Raw genomic sequence first — 22,982 nt, 5'->3', positions numbered from 1 at the left:
TATTCATTGGCTGAAAGGAAGGGTGAAAGTTGTCAGAGGGGAAAGAGTTAAAATTTGCCTGCTGAAAAATTCCTAGATTATTTTTTTTCCCTGGAGTTATTCCCATAGCTATTGTAATTCCAAAGAATACTCTGAAAATATTATAAAAGCGTAGCCAGTTCAGCGATTCAAAGGTTGTGGAGACAGCCTGAAACAGTAATATGTGTTCCCTGGTAACAGACTGTTGAGGAGCACTTGGAAGCAAATGTTTGATAGCTAATGGTATAGTACATGATACATAATTCATTTGATGATACAATATAAAGGGAAGAAATAGTTTTTTATTCATAAATGGAGTAGCTCTAAAAATCTTTCTGGTACTCACAGGTTACGCTGTAGAGGAATCTAACAGATAAGGTGAAAGCCTCATGAGTTTTGTCTACCAGATTCAACAAAACATTAAAAATATATTGTAAGGAACTATCTTGCTGTGATATGGAGGCAGGCTGGACATTCACTGGGTCCTGCTGTGCTCTGAGTTAAATTTGCATCTTCATTTGTGGATGTGATAGTACTGCCTGAAATCAGTGCTCAGGTGTCCAGCAAAGCTGCCTTGGCAAAAGTTAAGTTTGTGAGTTACTTGAGGAGCTGTGGGAAAGGCAGCTGAGACAGAAGGGAGGTATCTAAAACGCAGGGTGAAAAACAAAGACGTGAAAGGCTGTAACCTGTCTGGTTATCCTGCATGCACCTTGTATGAACAAAGAATTGTCCTACTCGGTAATGCCAGTCCACTGTCCTGTTTCCAATTGTGGCAACTAAAACACACTGAGAAAAGGTACATTAAAAAGAGAGGCAATACAGTATGCTCCCTGCCTTGGTCTAGCCTGCCAGGTGCCAAGGTTCCTGTTTTGGGGTATTCTAGATAGAGCAAATGAGGAATGGTTTAACAGCCACTAATGTGTCTGCTCATTATGGATAGGACAGTTCATTGTATCTAATTTTGGATACCAGGTTTCAAAAGGTGCTTCAAGGTCTTCACTTTTTGGTGTTTTTTTTTTTTATAATTACTTGTAATGGTCTTCCAAAGTACTTATTTGGTGTACACATGTGGTGTATGCATGGATGAGTAAGTGTACAAACACACATTTCAGCATTTTATTTTTTAAAAAAACTAATAATTTTTGTCAACAATAGCCTTCATTGTCTCTGATCAGCTTGTTTGTACTGCTCTTGGTTACTCCTACTGTACTTCCACTTCTGTTACTTCTCTTACTCTTCTGGTTTCCTCTGCAATTTACTGCAATTCTCTTTTTAGCCGTGATTATTTAGACAAAAGAGAAGAACTAAGACAAGCAAGAGAAGAGAGGTTTGTATATAATGCATCCATCCTTCCCTCTGGTTGTTTGCACTTGCTATATTCTTTACTGTGAAGCTGTCGTGTATTTGCATTTTTAACTCTGCATGTACAGAACTCTTCTATTCCAAAAGATTTCTATAAGAAAGCAGTTGTTTCGTTAAAGAGGAGAATGAAGTCCAGCTGTAAGCACAGCAGTAAATGAAGAGCAGTGGGACTGGAATGCATAAGAATGATTGATGATCTATCTTTTATCTATCTGTGTGGGAAATAAGCTTACTCCATTTGCCTCAGAAATTTGCCCAAATTCAGTATAGTTATAAATTGAATAAGTCTGTCTTTCTCGCCCAGTGGGTCCCAAGCTTTCTGGAGGGTCAGAAAAGGCAACTGAGGATAAAGGAAACTGGGGTTACAAACATTGCAAAACTGCAGTCACAGGCTGATGGAAATGGATCTGACCCACTCCCAGCGTATTTTAATCTTTCAGGGCCAAGTTTTCTTTGCCAATCTCTCTAAACAGCAGCAAGTAAATTACAAAGCTTAGCAGTGTTTATCATTGGGACACTGTATTAGTTTTTGTCATGGTTTAACCCCGGCCGGCAACCAAGCCCCACACAGCCCCTCACTCACTGCCCCTCACCCAGAGGGATGGGGAGGGGAATCAGAAAGGAATGTAAAACTCGAGGGTTGAGATAAGAACAATTTAGTAGGTAAAGCAAAAGCCATGCATGCTTTTTGAAGCAAAACAGGGAATTCATTCACCACTTCCCACGGGCAGGCAGATGTTCGGCCATCCCCAGGAAAGCCGGGCTCCATCATGCGTAACGGTTACTTGGGAAGACAAACGCCATAATGCCAAATGTCCCCCCCTTCCTACTTCTTCCCCCAGTTTATATACTCAGCATGATGTCCCATGGTATGGAATACCTCTTTGGCTAGTTCGGGTCACCTGTCCTGGCTGTGTCCCCTCCCAATTTCCCGTGCCTCTCCAGCCCTCTGGCTGGCAGGGCCCAAGAAATCAAAAAGTCCTTGGCTTAGTATATACATTAACCAGCAACAACGAAACCATCAGTGTGCTGTCAGCATTGTTCTCATATCAGAGCCAAAACACAGCACTGTACCAGCTGCTAAGAAGAAAATTAACTCTATCCCAGCTGAAACCAGGACAGTTTTATCAAAATACTATATTTAAAGGGACTGAAGGTTTGGGATTGTTTTCCTTTTTTAAATTCAATTAAAGTTTAGAAACTCTAGGCTAAGCTGGGAGCTATGTGCTTATGAAAGCACATTTTTCAAGGAATACTCAATTAGAGACCTTTGCCTTTCAGTAGCTTAATCTCTACCTCCACTAGTAATTACACCCTGGAGGGAGCTTTTGTTTTTACCTGGAAAATAAGCATATTTCTGAATAAATAGTAGATGAAAAATAATCCAGATTGATTCAGTTCTGCTTTTATGGCCCCTAGAGATTACTTTCTAGAGATACTTTTGGATTGTCAAGAATCGGAACTACATTATCAAAGAGAGCAGCCATCTCAGAAATCGTGTTTCCTCATTTTGTTTGGGGTTTTGGGGGTTTTTTTGTGTTTGGTTGGTTGGTTGGTTGGTTGGTTTGATTTTTTTTCCCCACAAAATCATCATACAGGAGGCAGTTAATTTCTGCAGCCTGAAGTCTGATCTATTGTGGCTGAAGTAGTAATACTGAAAAATTATTTTGACATCTCAAAGAGTAAGAAAAGTGGATGGGCTTTCCTTTGTCCTTTCAGCCAAAGCAATTGCAAATAGTTTAAAGCATTTTATAAAATGAAACGCGTCTGAACACATAAGCATCGTATACTGATCTTAGCTGCATAAAATCTCTTACAATTACTGTGCTCATTAGAAAAAATCGAAACAAATTACAATCGAGCTCTCCAGCACTTTCAGGTTGTAAGGGAATGTACCAAGTAAACTGGAGTATTTTGGGGGAAGTATTCACCAGCAGGAGGGCATCACTGCTGTGCAATGAGACAATTTCACTGGTCATTAGGAATGTGTCTTTATCCTTAGGGCTCTTTTGAACTGAAATGTTAGACTATCAGTTCTTCCTGATAAAGAGGAAAGATATGTTTACTTTGATAGCACATAAATATTGGAGAAAACTTCTGCAGGAGAGTCTTACACAAGTAGTCCATTGCAGTGGCCTTCTGTAACTAATTTTTAACAAACACCTTTGCATAAATGCAGTTTCATTTCTTATAGCAAGTTTCATGTTGACTTGTTTTAAGAGAATGCATGGACTGTAAGAAAGTGCTATAGTCAAGGTGCTAAAATCCTAGGTAAAATCTGGATTGTACATTTCCTCTGTGTCAGTTTGGAAAAGTAGTATATAATATAAAGCATATAGGAAAAACTTAAAAGCACTGGTTTGTCTAAATTCTGTCAACATTTTGCAGCATTCTGTGTACTGTGGCATCACCCTGGAGCTCCAGAATACAGTCACTCACTTTTCCAGTGGCTCCGAGGTGGTCTTGGTATGAGGGAGAAAGATTCCTGCAGTTCCAAGGGGTCTGAGTGTAACTCAGCACCATTTGTTTAACATGTTCTTGCTTTTCAATTATTTGAGGCCTCTTTTACTTCGCTTGGTTAGGTATTTTCCAATGGTAGTTTAAAAATAAACCCCAGAAAGGTGAGCATCCAAGCCCTCTCTAGTGTGATTTATGGCTCAAATGCTTTCCACCCTATGACTTTGTTGGTGCATAAACATTTTAAGATGCCCTCAGGGCATTGCTCCCAGACCTAGAGAACTTGCAATGATGTTTTCATCTACCCGAAGATAATGAGGGGAATGTCATGTTCATGAGGTATACCAAATGGATAACCCACAGACTTTTGCCTCTGTCTATAAAGAGGAGTCAGCATAGATGTGATGATGTCTGCAGGTTTCCATGGTGTAAAGGAATATGGCAGTATATACAAAGGCAATGTGTCAGTGCTGTAGTGGAGGAAGCAACTGCAGCAGAGGATGGTAGTTTGTCCTTTCAACTCCGTAATATTCTGGTCTTCACAAGACCTTGTGTATTTGATGCTGGCATTCATTCATTCTTAAGACACTGGGCAGAAACAAAAAATAACCTAAATAAATATAATTTTTCAAGTATTAAGTGTTAATAACTGATTCTTTAATGATTTTTATTTCTCTGTTAAATTGCTGTATCTGCTTATTAGTCTTCCCATCTGATAACTTGTTATGCTGATATGCTGCCATGGGAGTTGCTGTTCTGGTTCCCTTTTTTCTTTCAGTATAGTCAACAGACACATTTTGAGAAAGCATATCTTGATGATGTCCCCTGCTTTGCTGGTTGGCTATGCAGCACACAGCTACAGAAGCTAAAATGGTAAAGCAGCTGAAAAAGAGCTGAGGACAATAAAACATTGTAGCTCCCCCCGTTATAGAAGGATCCATCCAGATATTTGTTGTAGCCTGTTGGCAAACTGCACAGCCCTCCTTGGTGGCAATCGGCTGGGCTGTACCTGTTTGAGCTGTGATCAATCTGAATGGCTCTTCATGGGTCTGAAGTCCCATCTGCCCTCCTTGTGAGGAAGCAAAAGGCACAATACCTAAGTGCCCGATGTTGAGAGAAGACTGGCTTTGTGAGCTGTAACAAAATGCTGTGCTAATGCCAGCAAAAGACTTTCTCCTCTATTGAAAGGGCAAAAATCATTTTCGAGAATTGGCTTCATGTTAGAACTGTAAACAGTTTCTATTTTATAACCATACAAGTATGTGGCTTGTTATATTTTCATCCAGAGTCTGTAGGGGTTCTTTTTCTTGCAGAATTTGTTCAAAGCCTGCACGTACCTCTGGAGGAATAAAAGAAAATGGGTTTGTTCTTCACTATTGCTGTTCACAGTAAAGCAAATTGCCTCTGAAAACTCAAGGACTGTTCTTCAAAGACGTGTTTCTGTGCACTATATGGATGTTTGCAAATGTGCATGCATGTGTGGCTACCATATGTAGTAAGCATGTTTGTTACCACATATGTCTGACTTCTTTACCCTGTCTGCTTTTAATGCACCCTCGTACACTAATTCGGGCTGTCAGTGAGGCAGAAGGGGGGAGGAGAGGTGTTCCCTTTTACAAAGTGTTTACAGTGGTGGGAGGATGACCACAGTGTTTCAGGGACATAAGCAGTAGTCTTGATTAACCTGTTTAACACTTCACTTGTGGGTAAGACAAACAGTCTAAAGCCCCCTCCAGCTGCATTCATGAATTTATTCCTTAGCAAATAATGGTGGATAAAATTAGCAGACATCTGGAAGGGGCACATACTTCAAAGTTATTTTGGTCGAAATGTATAAAGCACACTATGAAGAATATGATTGGTAGCTGGTCTTAATAAACAGTGAGTTCTGCCTGCCTAAAATGCAAAACAGATGTATCTTTGTTCTTTTAAAGTGACTTTGATGAATAAACTACATGTGACGTCAGGTACAAGCTATTGGATGTCTGAGTCCGGCAGAGAAATTTTTTAGAATAAAAAAAAAAGAAAACTTTCCATTGTAGACTCTGGAGAGAACAAAGTGAATTCCAGTGCATTGCTCTCAGAGCAAATAGAAGCAGGTTCAGAGACTTTAGATAGTCAATCCAAACATTTATTGTTATTATTTTCAGGGAGATCTGGTTTTGTCTGCTGCACTGAACCGTTTTCTTCTCCTTGGAGCAAGTCTCAGCCTTTGGCTATTTGCATAAATATTAAGGGACTCTGGCTTTGGAGGCTTTTTTTTTTCTTTGGGTTTTTTTCCCCTCCCGTTTTAGTTTTGGGAGAGGGAGGGCTGGGAGGAGGAGAAGGAGGTGAACAGGAGGGTGAAAAGGAGGACACAAATGATTCCAAAAGGAGGAGTATTATGCAGACACAATGCTACATCTAAAGACTCTTTAACTCTGCTGGTATTTGCTTGTATTTTGTCATGAGCAATTTAACATTTTTCAGAGCAATAGTCTTTGCTTTGGTGTGCGTTTGGCAGCTTGAGCAGGCAGGCAGTTCAGTGCTGTATCCCTTGTGTCACAAAGTCAGCTCATACTCTGCAGGTGTTTCATCCATAAACAAGCATCAGCCACAGACTTCTCTTTCTTTACGGAAACCCTCTGGAATTTAACTTTCAGATACAAATACTTGGAGAGGTTGGCAGCAGAGGAGTATGAGAAGGAGCTGAAGGCTCGGAGTGTAAGCCGAGGCAGAAGTGAGCTGTCCTTGAACCTGAGATCTCCTTCAGCCCCATCCTCACCTTTACCCAAGTGCGTCAGCCCAGCATCCATAGAGTCCCAGGAAGAGCTGAAGACCCCTTCCACTCCTTGTGGGACACCTCAGCCCTCAGAAGGTAAGTGAAAAGTAAAGAGTGGTGTTCTTATCACAGTTTCTCTTGGGCTAGCAGTGTTTTTTGATGTACGAGTGCAAGAATACAACCTCTGAGATGCCAGAGTATAGAGTATTATTATATTGTTTCATGCTGTCTTCCTAAATTTCCTGGTTTTGCATAGATTTGGATGTCTTCTAGCCTATTCAAGCAAAGAATATACTGCTAATTGTTGCTATGATTTATATTATCTTTGTCTGTTGCTATTACAATGGAATAATTGGAAAATACAGCATACAGAGGGTCTTAATTTTAGCATCATGTTCCTTGTGTATTAGAAGTTACTGACTAGACCAACAATATTCCTGCCAACAGATTTTGCTTATGTGGATTCTCTGAAAGAAATGCAACAGATGAATGCCAAGATTATAATAACCTTCCAGCAGAGCACAGGCTGAATGGGACAAACAGAAAAGGTCTTGAATTAAAGGCAGGGAGGGTGTGTTGGTTATTTTTAACACCAACAAAAACTCTTAAAATTGTAGCACAAGTAGTAAAGGACTTAAAAGAGACCACAGACAATTAGTAAAAAGGAAAGTATAATTAGTGTTTGCACGGTTGGTTTGCTGTCATATAATTTATTGGTGTACAGAGCAATATTTTTTGTGTGTGCACGTCATTCTGCTGCTTGCATCATGTACCCCTCCTTCAGTCCTCAAGAAAACACCCACCATGCAGATTTATATGTGCCACATGATGTTGCATTAACATTGGGAGCTACAATGCATGTTGAGGGTGAATTATCTCCATCATTCATTTTTATTTTATTTGATTTCCTGCTTTGTGCTATTGGTGATTAATGCATTTGTAACATGCACTGCTTGGTTTTATTGAGTGTTATGGCTGGTAGCATGCTATAAAGCAAGGCAATTTAAGAAAAAAGTTACAAATACTGAATGTAGCACATGTTTATCCTTGCCATACTAAGTAGGTGATGTTTATTTAATTTAGGTTTATGTATTTTCCCAATTCTGTTCCCAGTTTTCTTGTCTGGCACCTTAAAAGTCTCAGTGGAATCATTTGAACTTAAAAAACATGGATATTTTCCTGTAACGCTGATATGCAGAAATATCCAGATGCCCATTTTTTTAGTGCAATATTGCTTTGAGAGCAAATAAGCTGCATTTTTCCACCATTAGGATTTCAGAGCTGGGTAGGGAGCAAGTATCTCTTTTACGATGATTATTTAACATATTTCTCCTGGAAGCATTAAAAAAAAAATGCAGTATGAAATGGAGCAGCACAATCCATTTGGAGAATAAATTTAGAGCAGGTGTACAGAGCAACTTTAGGTGGCTAGAATATGGCAAAGCTATCAACACATGGGTAGGCAGGACATCTCTACTAAAACTTCTGGCAATATCACTAGGCATCAGAGGGCAGCACCCTGGAAGCCTGGCAAATGGACTGCAATGAGACAACATATGAATGGGGCAGGGTAAGCCTTCAGCCAAGGGCAGCTGAAGTCAGATGGCCAGAATGGCACCAGAACAGGGGCCTGAAATCTGTATACCTCAGTGGGAGCTGTGCATGAGGAAGGACTGCTGTTTCAGGCCTACCAAAAGCATTGGAAAGGCCATATGAAGTAATGAGCACGTGGGCAGGGCAGGCTTTCTCCTCTCAAGGTAGCCAGACTATTGGAAATAAGCCAACAGCTGGCAAGCTTTGTGCCATGGCCTCTAGACTATTATAAGTTGCTTCTGCTCCATAATGAATTAAAATCTCAACTGTTGCTGTGCTCAGGAAATGTCATGAATCCGACTTTAACAGATAAAGAAACTGATGCATTAACTTGCATGAGCCATGGACAGAACCCTGATTACTTGCACCCCAAGCAGTTGGTTTTGAACAGGGGGGTGACCATCTTCCCAAGCAAGGATCAAACGGCAGAAGGAAAACACTTCTTTGGTTCTGTGCATAACACCATCCAAAGACTCTGCAAGAATACTGTTAACGGATGTGTAATACTCATCTGCAGAATAAAGAACCTGAAGTCAAAAGGGAAGTGCATTCCTATACTAGCAAAACAGTAAGTGATTTTCAGAGTCAGCTTTATTATATGCCATTTGTACTTCAGCACTCCTTTGGCCATCCAGTATCTACTGGGTTTAAGAAGGAAATGGATTTTGTCTATGGAACTTTGTCCCATGCTGTGAAACATCTCAGTATCATTACCCAATATAAAAATCTGGATTTACTGAGCTGAAGTGTTTTCTCATATAAAACAATTGGTTCCACTAAAGTAATCAAGTCTTGTAAGACTTACTCTTGTAAAACTTGGGGTATGGCATTCAGAGGAAATGAAGGCAGTCTCATAACTGCGAAATGGAACTTAATATTTTTTTTTCAGAGCAGCTACTTCCTCTTTTGTAATTTCATTGGAGAATATTTTATGAAGTGCACATGTGCAGTAAAGGAGAGCAACAATAACAAAGACATCTCTGAAGTTAATCCACAAAGGAATTGGAGAAGAACCTTTCTCTGAGAGGAGCAGCTTTTGTAGCACTTGAGGAAGTAAGCAGGCCAACCCAAGTGCACATTGTGGACAGTAGGAAAGCTGAACATATCAGTAGCTGAGCAAATTCAGAGTTCAAATACTGCCTAAAGCATGACTGGTGAGAACATCTCGGCAGATGGGGAAGCATCAGAGCATGTGGGCACAGTGAGGACATTGCAGCCTCAGCTGCAGAGCTAGAGGAACCTTGGTACAGAAGGAGGAGGAACTGGGCTGGGCGGCAAAGAAAGGTGATTTCTGACGTGACGGAGAAAGAGCCAGTTCCCTACTGGTGATCACTCTGTGCTAGTTTTTACCATCACAAGGGATAAGAGGAAAAGATTGGGGTGGAGGTGGAGAAAGAGAGAGAGCCCCTGCTGAATTCACAGCAAGAGGAATCCTGTGCTGGAGGAGCTAATGGGAGATAACAACCAAAACTTCAAGTGATGCCCAAACGATTGAACCAAGAGGGCTTGGGTAGGTATAGCCATCTTCAGACTTAGTGTATGCATCCTCAAGAGACACTTCGCTTATGTATCTCCCAGCTCCAAGTAGAGAGCAGAGAAAATTGATGATGTGGTTTCCTAATCTATTACCCCGACAGGGAATTAGATCCAGAGGGATGTTTTGTTCTCTTATAGGACTGGGTGGTTGAGGGCTTATCAGCAGGTACTAAGGATACAACATCTTGTGTCTGCTTCAGAGTTCGTTTATAGTTGAATATCAAAAGTAATTTCCCTCAATGTCCCTGTATAGCATTATAAATTCATAGCCATGTTTTTCAGAAGGGAACAGCTTGCTGTCCTCTGTAACCTCTCACTCAAAAGAGGGCTGTCACCCACATCTGGTCAGAACATAGTAGATCAGGTTGCTAGGGCTTTACATGACCAAGTCTTGAAAGTGTCAGAAGATGCAGATTATACCATCTCTCAAAATCACAATATCTTTACACATTCATTGAGCGACCCTGCTACTGTCTCTTTTAGTGATGAGGATACACAGCTTCTTTGGGAGATTTCATTCTTCTGAAAAGTCTTTGTGGTTTTTTCCAATAATACATTTTTAGAAAGTAAGTTCTGGCAGAAAAAGCAGTGGGCATATGACTAAAAAATTAGTTCTTAAAGCCACATTCAGTTTTTCTCCTCCTGATTAATCCCATTGCAAGTAAAACTTCTGCTCATTTAAAGACCTCAGCTCACTCATGTATTTTAATAGGGGCATCAGAGAAAAGCTAAGACTTGAGAGAAGTGTGAAAAATAGCATATGCAAGTGAAAGAGATTACTATTGAATCTGGCAATCCCAGCTTTGGTTTTAAGAACTGTGTGTGTGTAAGAACTGGATTTAAAAAAAATAAATTTGTTACTTATAATGACATCACACTTCTTGATGTCTCAGGTACACCTTTGCTGTTGATATCATATGTTCTGAGTGTCCTATCTGCTTCCCTGAGTCTTTGCCCACCAGAAAAAGCCTGAAGACAAGGGACAGAGTTATTGAAGTGTTGATATCTGCAAAGTTGCCACATAGAGTTGTGTTTTGTCTAGTGTGAAAATGGATCCAGTAGGTACGGAACTGAAAGTTCCAGCTCATTTCAAATAGGCCACCACCAAGCATTCACTGAGATTTGTATTTAACATCTTTGGAAGTCCTCATCATTCTCAGCACAATGGATTACATGACTGAACTGCAAGTGATGAACACATGTCTAGCTTGCTGGTTTTGTTCTGCTAGTGTTTGCTGACAAATCTGATTTTTGAACTGCTTTTTGAGGGGAGCACTGCTGGAATTAGCTCACTATTTATAAGCTATTTGGGTTATAGGGGATTGGTATTATCCCTAAAAAAGGGAGAGACTGTCAAAATAAGTGTCAACCTATCCTTTTCTTCTTCTAGAAGTGCTTAGATTTGGATCTTCCTTGAAATCAAAAGAGCAGCCTGTGTCAGTATATTGCTCTTTACTCTTTATTATATATTAGATTTTGCTAAGACACCGCATCTTTCTGGTATGTATGAAATATTCCTTGTTTTAAGAGTATCCACAATTCTTTTGAACATTTTCATTTTCTCAAGCATTTCTTAGATCTCCCTTGGCTTTATCCTGTTGAATCTTCAGTGTAGCTTCATGACCAATGTGGCATAAGCTCAGCAGTCCTGGCCGCATTTTAGTCGGCTTCTTTCTCCACCTGAGATGTTGCAGTAGACCTTTTTGGTTACTGCATGAGAGCTTTTCTTTTTGAAGAGAAACATCTAAAATTTGTATGAAACTATGATTATTCAAGTATTAATTGATGACATTTTATATGTGGACCATTGCAGTATGGCATGCTTAGAGTCTTTCATGCTACAATACCACGTTAGTTCCAGGAACTCCTGAAGGATTCCTGAGCTTCCATCTCAGTAATATTCAAATCTTGGCTTGACTTTAAAATGCTCTTGTGCTATACCTACACACTGACAGCTGTGGTCAGAAACACACCACTGGACTTCAGAGTGTCTGCCAACATCTTGCCAGCTGTCTGTAATTTTGATTCTTTTGCAGGGGGTGTCCAGGTTACAGTCATAGGTAAGGTACATTTAGAGAGACAAGGCATGTGCAGAGCTGTTCACATATCTAATATTAGACCTTCAGATGCTCTCTGTGTAGAAGAGGGAGAAGGCTAGGCTTCTAATTGGGCGTGTTTTAAAACATCCTAGAGGGATTTCAGTGAGCATGGACTATATATTAAACATTATGTGTACTTTTTTTTATATAGATGTATGATATACGCATGTCTGCTTATTTAACTAGCTACACATTTAAAGTCAATAGTGAAAGTGCAGAAGCTTAGCTCCAATGAAATCAGTAGAAAAAAAAATATCATTCACAGTTTTGTATGCTTAAATTATATGAAATTACATGAAATAGTGTGCTACTGAAGATGCATTACTGAAACCTGGTTTAAAAACTTATTGTAAAGTATGCATAGGCACTGTTAGAAATCATTACTCTTTCTGTGGGTGTCTCAGAAAACAGGATAGGCATGCAACATGAAACGGTCTTAGGAAAATATTGTGACCGTCATTATTTTGGCTTATACTTTCTCAGGATACATCCATTTACCTGCTCCCTAGAGGACTGAAATGTTTGGCTTGCCTTCCAGCGTGATACTTTTTTTCCTTCAAAGGTTCATTTGGTTCTTGAAGAAAGTCTCATCATATATCATGTGATCCAAAGACTATGACAAGTCCAGAAGACTCTTTTGCAATATTGTAATAAAAAATAGTTACAGGAGGAAAAAAACAAGTATGACTTTGTCATTGTAGTTCAGCCACCCAACACAAGATTTAATACAAAGGGGATTTGGGAAGTATGCAGAACTAACGTGCATGCCCATTTTCATCACTTTTGCATGGCATTTCAGTTTTCAGAACATTGTGAGCTGCTTGATGTGAATAGGTTTGGATGCTCTTCAGTTTCTTTGCAGCATGCAGAGAATATTTGCATGTGAAAATCTGCTGTTACAGCTAAAAACCCTGAAGGTGAATGAATTAATTTCACTGTCAGTGATAAAGCAAGGAAGAAAAAAACCAAGCATTGTATCAACAGTGTTTGCTGTGTGCCAGCCAATAAAAAAGCTCATCGTATGCCATATGCTGACCAATTGGAAACTAAATTTGTGCCATATGCCAAGCATTTGGAAACTTTGTTCAGTTTTGATGTGGCTATTCTGAAGTAAATGTGCATGAAAAAACATATGGGTTTTGTCAGCCAAATGTGTGACAGTGCCATTTCCAGACTGTGCCGTTCAATTGTGTTAATAAAACTAATATTTGTATTTTTTTCATTGAAGTGTACCTCATCAAGTGAAAAAAAGAACTCTTCCAGAACCCAAAGAAAATTCAGCCAAAAGCCACAATCTCCCTGCTTTTTGCTTTTTAAAACATCTTTTCCTTGATGGCTCTGTCTAGGCACTGAGCTGTCATTGTCATGCTCAGGTGGGATGCCCATTTTCTGCTGCTTCATTCAAATCATTGTGCAAGTCCGACACTCCAGCTGTGGAAGTATGTATAAAAATAGTGGGCTGGCTCAAGACAGAAAGCAAGGGGGTTTGCCAGGCCACTCTCATGTGCAATGCTGTTGTCGCACAACATTCATCAGTCTCTTGCTCCTAATGTTCATTCAGCATGCCATGGACTTGCTTTTTATTTTCTTTCTATAAGGCACTTTGCTCTCGTTTAGAGGGAAGATCCTGAGACGACTCCATTGTTAAGTGAATCTCTTTCTCCCATTGTTCTCTCCACCAGTGAGTGCCAGTGAACCCGAACCAGAGACAGAGACAGAACCAGAACCAGAGCAGGAGGCTGAGGCCAAGCAGGGAACGGAGACACCCAAGGAAGTAGAGACTACAGAGGTGGGACCAGAGAGTGAGGTGGAGCAAGGACCAGAGAGAGAGCCAGAAGAAAGTGCAATACTCAGTGAAAAAGAGAGGCAGAATGAGGAAGTGAATGAAAAAGACAACTGCTCTGCATCCAGTATATCCTCAGCAAGCAGCACTTTAGAGAGGGAAGAGAGAGAGGACAAGTTAACCAGTGACAATGAAACTGGTAAAGTGAAGCTTTTTCAATAATGAAGGGTTTCTGGTGGAAAAAAAATGTTAAATTAGCAGCTGTGTTGTTGTGTTAATTAACTAATAAACCCTTTGCACCTGTCTAAGAATTTCCTTACCATAGCCAAGTCTGGTCTACTCTCTGCTTGGAAATCCACAGACTTCAGTGGTGTTTCTATGTTTGAGGGACAGTAAGGCCTTGATGAAATGAGGTTTCTTTTGATTCGAGACCATTTTCTTTCCTTAAGATTAATATTTTAACTATTGAATCATCATGTTGCAGCAACTTGCATCTCTAGCTCCCAAAGAATTTATTTGGACTTTCTACACATAAAATGATGAGATGAGGGGCTGTGCTGACATGATTTGTCATAAGATTCCAGATACCTTTCTCATCCTTTTAGTGGAAGAGGAAGAGCAATGAGGGCTAGGATGTTTGTTCGTTTCCTCCAGTTCTCCCATCTTGGTTAGGCTTCAGAAAGCAGAGGGGGATACATAGAAACTGCTGAAGATAGGTCTGGGCTGTCCATCTTTAGCTCATGTGAAGGAGGCACACAAAATAGACCTTGTCTGGAAAAGACCAGTTCCTCCGTGACCAGTGGTTCTGGTCAGTTATGCCACCAGGCACCTGTAAAGGCCCAGTCTTAAGAACCATTTTTCTGCCTGGAGATATAACGACAACCAGAATTTGTTATGCAGCCCAAGCAGGGAGGGAGTAAAAGACAGATTTTGACCTTTGAAGATAGTTACTCTTTTCCCCTTTTTATAGGGAAGTACAGGAATGTAATGTACTGAGGGCATTTGGTTCCTAAGTTTCCTTAGGGCTGAACAGTGGAGTTCATTGTCCTAAGTTTTCTGCATTCTAGGAAAGAAAAAAGAATTGCTTTACAATGTGAAATTGTCTTGCACTTTCCTGAAAGAAGAGGTATAACTCTGAATCACAAGGATTACCTCTCAGAGATAAACTGTCAGATTGTACTGTTCAAGTTTAAACCCTCTCACTATTTTTTCTGGGAAACATTAAGTTAATTTTATTCTAAATTTAAGAGCTAGCTTCTTTTCGTCTCATTTTCATCATCAAGATTGAGTTACTTAAAATGCTATTGTACTCTTAAAGAATTTAGATGGATATATATGCATGAAAGAGAGGGGAGATATGATGGATGAAGGATGTTGTTACACTGTGGCATAGTCCAAGTGCTAGTAAGGGAGAACAAGTTACAGGTTTTTTCCCCTCATCTTAGTCTGTTACCAATCTGTTACCACTCTAATTAAGTGTGTATGTACTTTTTGTTAAAAGCTAAGAAATGTACCCTGTTACTGAAAAACTGACATCTTAAAATTGACCTGTTACCAGTAGGCCAAAGATTTATTAGGTTGTGCTATGTAGGAGGTCTCATGTAGTGAGCTGTTTGCTCTTTAGCGGGTGAGGAGATTCAGAAAGAAAATAAGAGTGCTTTCTCCATCAGTTCTCACATTCCCAACAAGCAGTTTCCTATGAGGTGGCCCATTGGTTCTGCCCAGATGCATACAAAGGACTAAAGCCTTTGGTCCTGGCTCCTCTTTTGTTAGTCATCCTGCTGAATTTGGCTTCCAACAGGTCTTGTTTCTCCAATAGTATTTCAAAGCTTTACCTTTGGAGAGAAGGGCAGAAGAGGCCAGCAAGGTAGCAATAGTCTTCACAGCAATAATCTTTGATCAGTTAGGTCAGATGCAGGGAGACTTGAGGAGCACAAATTAGAGAATGTGTCTGGGGGAATTTTGATGAGTGGTTTTGCAAAGGGATTAAATCCTGGAAGATCCCAGCTGGTGAAACTGAGAGTGAGTAGGTCATGTAGGATTTGTAGGAGAGGTCCTGGGAGAAATCTTGAACATCTTTGATGGAAAGGCTGGGAGAGCCTCAGCTGGATAAAATATATGGTGTGGGGAAGGAATTGCCTAGTCACATTGTCCAGTGAAACTACCTCAGAGACAAACCAAAGAAACTACCTCAGGTGACAAATCTTGGTGAGAATGCAATCCCTTGGAAAAAGTCTGAGGAAAAGTAAACAGGTAATGGAAGCAGTCAAGCCTCCAGCAGGAAAGTAGAAGGAAACAGTTTTGGAGGTTGTATCCATCACTGAAAAAAAGTCCTTTTGTCTGGGGTTAAACCCTTGGACTCATTTTAAATGTGGTTTAGAGTAGAGGTGAAAGTCATTGCTGTCCATATGCCTTGTGCGGTGAGACCTGTCACACATTTTAACATGATGTTATTTTAAAGGGGCAGGGAGGAGCTGGGGATCTAGATGTGGATCTCACCAAGGGGGCACCTTCTCAGAGCACAGGGCTAGAGGCTGTGGTAAGAAAGCAACTCTGTTGACAAGGCAAGCCATAAAAGTTACTTAAAACTCTAAAGTATTGAAAAAGTTGGGAGCATAAGGGGAGAAACAAAGATAGAATGGAAGTTTAAAAGAAAGGGCAATTGACAGGTATAAAAGAAAATCTTTAACCACAAGGGGCCAAAAGGAAGGCAGGCTAGCAATCAAAATAAAATGTGTCTAAAAATTAGAGTTTACATAAAGACAATGGACAACGGAAGGAATCCCATACAGGAAATACAGTAATTGGGAAGAATTATCTTTCTCCATGTTTAATCACTTCATTTGATGACATCTGGAAAAAGCAGCACCATAACTTTTAGACACATTACCCACATTGGTTAGCAGTATTATGTTCAGGGAAAGGTAGACGCAGAGACACTTACATCATTTATTTTTACAATTTGACCACTCAAGTTTATTATTTATAGTGCTGTCTCAAACATGGTATTTTGCAGATTATTGTTGAAAAAAAGCAGTAGTCAGAAAGATGAAGCTTCGTTACAGTGACATGTCAAATGGTTGTGATGTGGGAAGAAGGCCATTAGGCTTTCAATGCCATCATGTATTACAGGGAGAGTAACAGCATTTTCTAAACCTTTTTATAAAGGTGCTCATATTCCTGGAAATATCTTTAAAAAACTTGCTTATGCTTATACTCACTGAGTTGCCTTGAGAACTGTACCCTGGGTGTGAAGCCTGCTCAAGATTCAAATAGTCCGTGTTGTGAAGGTGGCCCAGGTACCCAGCCAGAAGGTCTGAGGAACAGCCGTTTGTGAAAGCTCTCCTCCCCTCACCAGTAAGCAGTTATATGTTGACCTTGACATCAGGCAGGAAAGATCTCTTTGATAAGGAAGTTTTCCTTGGGTGGTTCGAGTTTATGGGCAGGTGAAAAGTATGATGATAACCTATTTTGTGCCATCGTTATGATATTTAAGCCCCAGCCTGGTTTACTAAAGGTTCTGAGCATTTATGCACTGTATAAAATGAGCTGGGTTAGCAAGTCCAAAGTGAAACCAGACAGATTTCAGGAGAAACCTGAACCTTGATATCTTGAGTTATGTAGTCCCTCTTAAGATACACCAATTATTTTCTGCTCCCACTCCTTTTTTGAGAATTACTCCCAGCCCATCAAGATTGGGCCATATATCAGCACTGTCACTTATTTCAAATTTGTCAAAGCTACTGCTTGCCCAGTTTCAGATTAATTGTGTGTTGTCCTCCAGTTATTTTCTGGTGGGTTGAAGAGTGTTCTGGGTGCTCTGGGTGCCTCCCCTTGACTCTTTCCACCTGTGTGTGTGTGATTTCAGGTCCATGGTCGCAGACCATTCAGGATGCTGGTGTGAATGAGCAGTGCAGCAACATCCTCAACAACAAGCGGTTTATGCTGGACATGTTGTATGCGCATAACAAAAAGCCCAAGGATGAAGAGGAGAAGGAGCTGGAGGCGAAGGAGGAAAAGAAGGAGACGGAGGAAAGCGAGGAGTCACTCACTAGCCTAGCCAGTAGGATCTCTATCCTTCAGGCCACAAAGCAGGCCAAAGATGAAAGTGTCAAAAAGATGGAAATTGGAAATCTGGACAACCAAGGCAGCGTGAAGGCCTTTGCAGAAAAATTCAACAGTGGTGAGCTGGGCAAGGGGACAGCCGTGCCTGAAGATGAAATCATTGAACAGGTCCCCGAAAAAATGCCAGCACAGCCAAAGAAGGAATCTGACTACATCTGGGATCAGCTCATGGCTAATCCCAGAGAACTTAAAATCAAAGACATGGATTTTACAGACTTGGGGGAGGAGGATGATGTAGATGTGTTGGACATGGATATGGGTCCCGGGGACTCCCTTGTTCCCCCTCCTCCACCTCCACCTTCTTTTCTGGGTTTGCCTCCTCCACCACCTCCCCCGCTGTTTGGATGTCCACCTCCACCTCCACCCTCTGCTAATTTATTGGCTCCTCCTCCGCTGTTCAGCACTCCTCAGGGTTTAGGGTCACCCCAGATTTCTAGGGGTCAGCCAGCATTTATAAAGAAGAAGAAAACCATCCGTCTGTTTTGGAACGAGGTACGGCCTTTTGAGTGGCAGTGCAAAAACAACAAACGCTGCAGAGAATTCCTGTGGTCGAAACTGGAACCCATTAAGGTGGACACTTCCAAACTGGAGCATCTCTTTGAGTCTAAATCCAAGGAACTGCCTGTCACAAAGGTAAAGCTCATATTCAGCTTGTTACTATTTTGCTATTGTATTGGTATTCATTCTGACTTAAATCTAGGTGATTTATGTTGTTTATATGAAAACAGTGGAAATTACTGGATGTGTTTCTAGCTTGGCCTATGACAGAAGATATTCCGTGGCCTAAAACTAGAAGATGAGCCTAGGGTGTTGTACATTCCAAGCTGCCCTTCTGTCTCAGGTCTACCAGTTATGGGGTATCACTTCAGATGGGGAATACCAACAAAATTATACCTTTACTTGTTTGTAGCTGAGTGCCAGACCAGGTATTGAAATTGGAAATATTTTCTGTTACATTAATATAAAGGTCATGGCATGATGATTCATATCTGTGTATTTGACAGTTCTTCACTTGGTAATATTTTCCTAATCTTTATGTGGAAAAGTTAAGAGTATCAAACTGGATCTGCTGCAAAGAGCTTACACATGTGCTTTGTTCTGAAGGATCAATTTATCAGCTGGACCAAGTTTACAGCTAAAATCTTCAGGGGTGTTGGGTTTTTGTTTTATACTAGCGAACAAGCCTATTTAAAATCCTTAATTTGGACAATGTGGTTATCCAAATTTTAGGATAAAGCTGGCACAGGAAATACCTTTGTAGCTAGGATTCCCTCTTCCTTAGTGTTGTTATAAATTAAATTCACAAAGTCTGGTGACATGGCTGTTTAACATTAGACTCAAAAGCAAAAGGAAGACTTTTATACTTACATCTAGTAGGAATTTGAAGTAGCATTAAAAAAGTTATTAGCTTGAACATTTGTTTTTCATGGCTACAAAACCTCTTTTTCTCCTAAGCAGTAACCAGTATCAGGGAAACAATAGGTTTTTTCCAGTTAAACTTCTAGTGAAACTCTCTTACTTAAAAAAAAAAAAAAAAAAAAAAGAAAATAATCACGTGTATGTATTCTCTGTATGCCTATATGTTTTATAGTGACGTAAAAAACAGTCAGTACCTTGAATATTTTGCTTCTCTCTGGCTGGCAGAAGTTGTTATATATATTATGGATCATATATTATTGTTCGCTTTTACTTCTCTTTGGCTGGCAAAAGTTGTTACATATATTATGTATCATATATATTATTGTTTGCTTTTAATCTGGGGAGACTGGATGTCTCATAGTGTAAGTTCTTCATGTCACTTGTCTGGGTTATTAAGTCAGAATTTTCTGATAGGCGTTCTTGATCTTCTGGGCCAAGTGGAAACATTGCAATTTGAACAATCAAGCACCTCATTAAATACCTAACAAACAACAGGTATATAAATAGATGGCTCGTGTAGATAGTGCCATCTCTGTTCTTAGCTGAATTTTTTGAGATACAGAGGCATGTAGATCTGAAACATATGGTGGAGCAGCTCTAAAAACACATTCAGCTGATTGTTCATTTGGCCGATGCTGAGATTATTTTTTCTCTCTAATTCCTTTTCTGCTGAGGAAGGAATGCTGGTGACGTCGTGGTGTGTTACTCCTCATCTCTCCCCCTGTAAATACAAATCTGCCACAGATGGTTTATAGATGGAAGGAGTAAGAGCCTTTTCTTAGATCCATAAAACATTTAATTCCTCGAATTGAATGTGGAATGATGACATATTTGCCATTGCCAAACTTTAGCTTTGTGCTAAATGCCAGTATTGTAATGGATCACTCTGATTCTTAATCTTTTATTCTCACTCAAAATTATCGTAAAATGTTAAATTGTTGGAATTTTGACTTGTTTACTTTTCCAGTCGTTCACCATGTACGTTCCCAAACTACCTTTGGCCATTTTCCCTCCCTCACACTTGCTTCCCAAACCTGACTGATGCTTTGGCACAGCTTTTGGCTTCTGGCTGGAAGATGAGCGAGCAGGTTTCTTTGAAATTAGTGCAAGTCTGAGGAATGATTTAGGTGACTGCTTTCCTCTTGGAGACTAATAACTGCTCTCTGCATGAGACATTATACTTTTGGCTCTTTCCACTCCATCCCATAACACAGACATAGAAGCCTCATTGTCTCTGTAGACAATGTAGAGACAATGGTGACTAAGGAATACCATAGTGGAAGTCTACCCAGACTTCTGAGACTCCTGCCTGGTTTTAGTGAATACCAGCAAATCGTCCAGGATAGGAGATGGTCTTTAGATCAAGTGAGAGTGGGAGTAACTAAGCAGACCACTGAATTCGTAAAAGACTTGAGGTTTGGTATGAAGATTGCACTCAAATTAGGATAGCTCTCGCTTTTTCCAGACTGCTTGGTTTATTTCCAGGGACTACATTCCCCGTTGTGTCTAGTTTCTCCTGTCCAATGGCTGCAATCCAAAACAGGTTTATTCTATAATATCGTAAAGTCTGACTCACAGCTCAGTTGGTTCAGCTGAAAAAAAAAGATCGTAGAGCAACAAATCAAAAGTCAAATCTCCAGATTTCATAGTAATAGATGGAAGTAGCTGCATGGAAAAGGAGCAGTCCAGAAGGATGAGAGGAAAAGTAAAGTCAGGGTGTGTAGGGGGGGCTTGGCTCTATCTTGTGCATATGCTCTTTCATACAGCTGTAACCAATTTTACTCCAGTTTCTAATCCTTCACTGTGATTTCCACAACACACAGCTATAAACAGCTACTTCCTGGCTCATGAGAAGTTTTTCATTAAACACAATAGGCTGCAATAAAATAAAGTGGATTTTAAATTGTAGGATATAATATGGGAGTTTGCGGGGGGAGATTAGTGATTTTAGGAAAAACTTGGGCCACACTGGACAACTTGCACATTGATTGCAGTTAGTGGAGCAACTCTAGTTGCAGAACGTTTATTTTCTGGAATAGAGGACCACAACATTATATTTGTGAATAGAAAGAGAGTGATCAGGTATCCCCTCCAAGCCAGTCTACAATTTCTTTCCTTCTTACTCCGCCAAACAAAGCGAGTATTTTGGCAAAACACTTCAAAGTGCTTGTTTTTCTGTGAAGAGAAATGAAAACACACAGACACTACTGAATCAAATGTTGTTGTTAAACCCTTCTGCCATCCACTTGGTTCTCATTTTAAAGTATTATTTTGCTGATACCCTGTGGGATATAGTGATCTATCATGTGCCCACAGACACCAGTAGGAGGGAATAATTAAATAATGTATTTTCATGTACACATGTATATACATGCATAGACACATACTCTTTTTGAAAACTTTTCTTGCAATTTGAATAAATGTTAAGACAACTCATAGATGTGGACCGGAATTTCTGAAAAATATTATATATATGTATCCTGGACAAAGTCTGTGGCAGCTGAGTGAATCCATTTTAAATACCCAACGCTAAATTCTTGGTAACTGACATAGAAATTACAAAATTGCATCTTACTATTAATGGATTGCCCATTTTTTTCTATACTACTAATGCAGATTGTTCTACAATTTTAAATGCAGGTGGTATTTCTGACTTGGTGCTTATATGTAATTAATTACTTATATGACCACTGGAAAAGTGATTTAAATTTTACTGCTTCCCATATTAATTAAAGCAAGGAGGTGTGTTTTAGACTATGTGCACATCAGACCAGGAATCACCTTATCTGGGATGGTAATGGGTTTTAAATAACCTATCTGGACTACCCAGCCTTCAATAGAGGCGACAGAGGCCAATTAAGTCTTGTAAAGACCTAACTTCAGAGATCTTTAGCAACCAGGGACCAGATTAGGAAAGTTAAAGCCCTGACAGAATTCAGTCTGGCCAGGGACATCAAGAGCAACAAGAAAAGCTTCTATAGGTACATTAGTGTTAAAAAGAAGACTAGGGAGAACATTAGCCCTCTCTAGAAGGAAATGGGAGACCTGGTTACCCAGGATATGGAGAAAGCTGAGGTACTCAATTACTTTTTTGCCTCAGTCTTCATTGGCAAATGTTCCAGCCACATCATCCAAGTCACAGAAGGCAAAGGCAGGGACAGAGAGAATGAAGAACCACCCATGAAGAAGATCAGATTCAAGAACATCTAAAGAACCTGAAAATGCACAAGCCCATGGGACCTGATGAGATGCATCCATGGATCCCAAGGGAACTGGTAGATGAAGTGGCTAAGCCACTGTCCATCATATTCAAGAAGTCATGGCAGTCTGGTGAAGTTCCCACTGACTGGAAAAGGGGAAACATAACCCCCATTTTTAAAAAGGGAAATAAGGAAGACCCAGGATTCTACAGGCCAGTCAGTCTCACCTCTGTGGTCACCAAGATCATGGAGCAGATTCTTCTGGAAACTATGGAGTTTCCATAGGCACATGGAGAATAAGGAGGCGATTGGTAACAGTCAGCATGGCTTCACTAAGGGCAGTCGTGCATGGATGGAACAGTCAGTGGATAAGGAATTGGCTGGATGGTCACACTCAAAGAGTTGCAGTCAACACTTCAATGTCCAAGTGGAAACCAACAATGACTGATATTCCTCGGGGGTTGGTATTGGAAATGGTGCTGTTTAACATCTTTTTCAGCCACATGGACAGCATGATTGAGTGCTCCCTCAGCAAGTTTATTGATGACACCAAGCTGTGTGGTGCAGTCGACACACTGGAGGGAAGGGTTGCTATCCAGAGGGACCCTGGTAGGTGTGAGAGGTGGCCT

The 22,982-nt window shown here is 40.3% G+C and overlaps 1 protein-coding gene across 4 annotated transcripts in view; it reads left to right on the top strand.

The window, feature by feature from the left end:
- The window catches only part of FHOD3 (formin homology 2 domain containing 3), a 415,647-nt gene that overhangs the window by 330,452 nt on the left and 62,213 nt on the right, over nucleotides 1–22,982 (top strand). For 2 of the 4 annotated variants that reach the window (XM_055705739.1, XM_055705736.1), the window contains 4 exons: nucleotides 1,295–1,345; nucleotides 6,480–6,694; nucleotides 13,509–13,808; nucleotides 17,478–18,367. In XM_055705739.1, coding sequence (XP_055561714.1) covers nucleotides 1,295–1,345; nucleotides 6,480–6,694; nucleotides 13,509–13,808; nucleotides 17,478–18,367 — 1,456 coding nt within the window. The remainder of the gene's footprint in view (nucleotides 1–1,294; nucleotides 1,346–6,479; nucleotides 6,695–13,508; nucleotides 13,809–17,477; nucleotides 18,368–22,982) is intronic. The other 2 variants (XM_055705737.1, XM_055705738.1) reach the window with 2 other exon arrangements.

This window comes from Falco cherrug, chromosome 3 (assembly GCF_023634085.1).
Source record: "Falco cherrug isolate bFalChe1 chromosome 3, bFalChe1.pri, whole genome shotgun sequence".
Taxonomy (NCBI): Eukaryota; Metazoa; Chordata; class Aves; order Falconiformes; family Falconidae; genus Falco; species Falco cherrug.
This window is presented reverse-complemented; position numbering and strand designations above follow the sequence as displayed.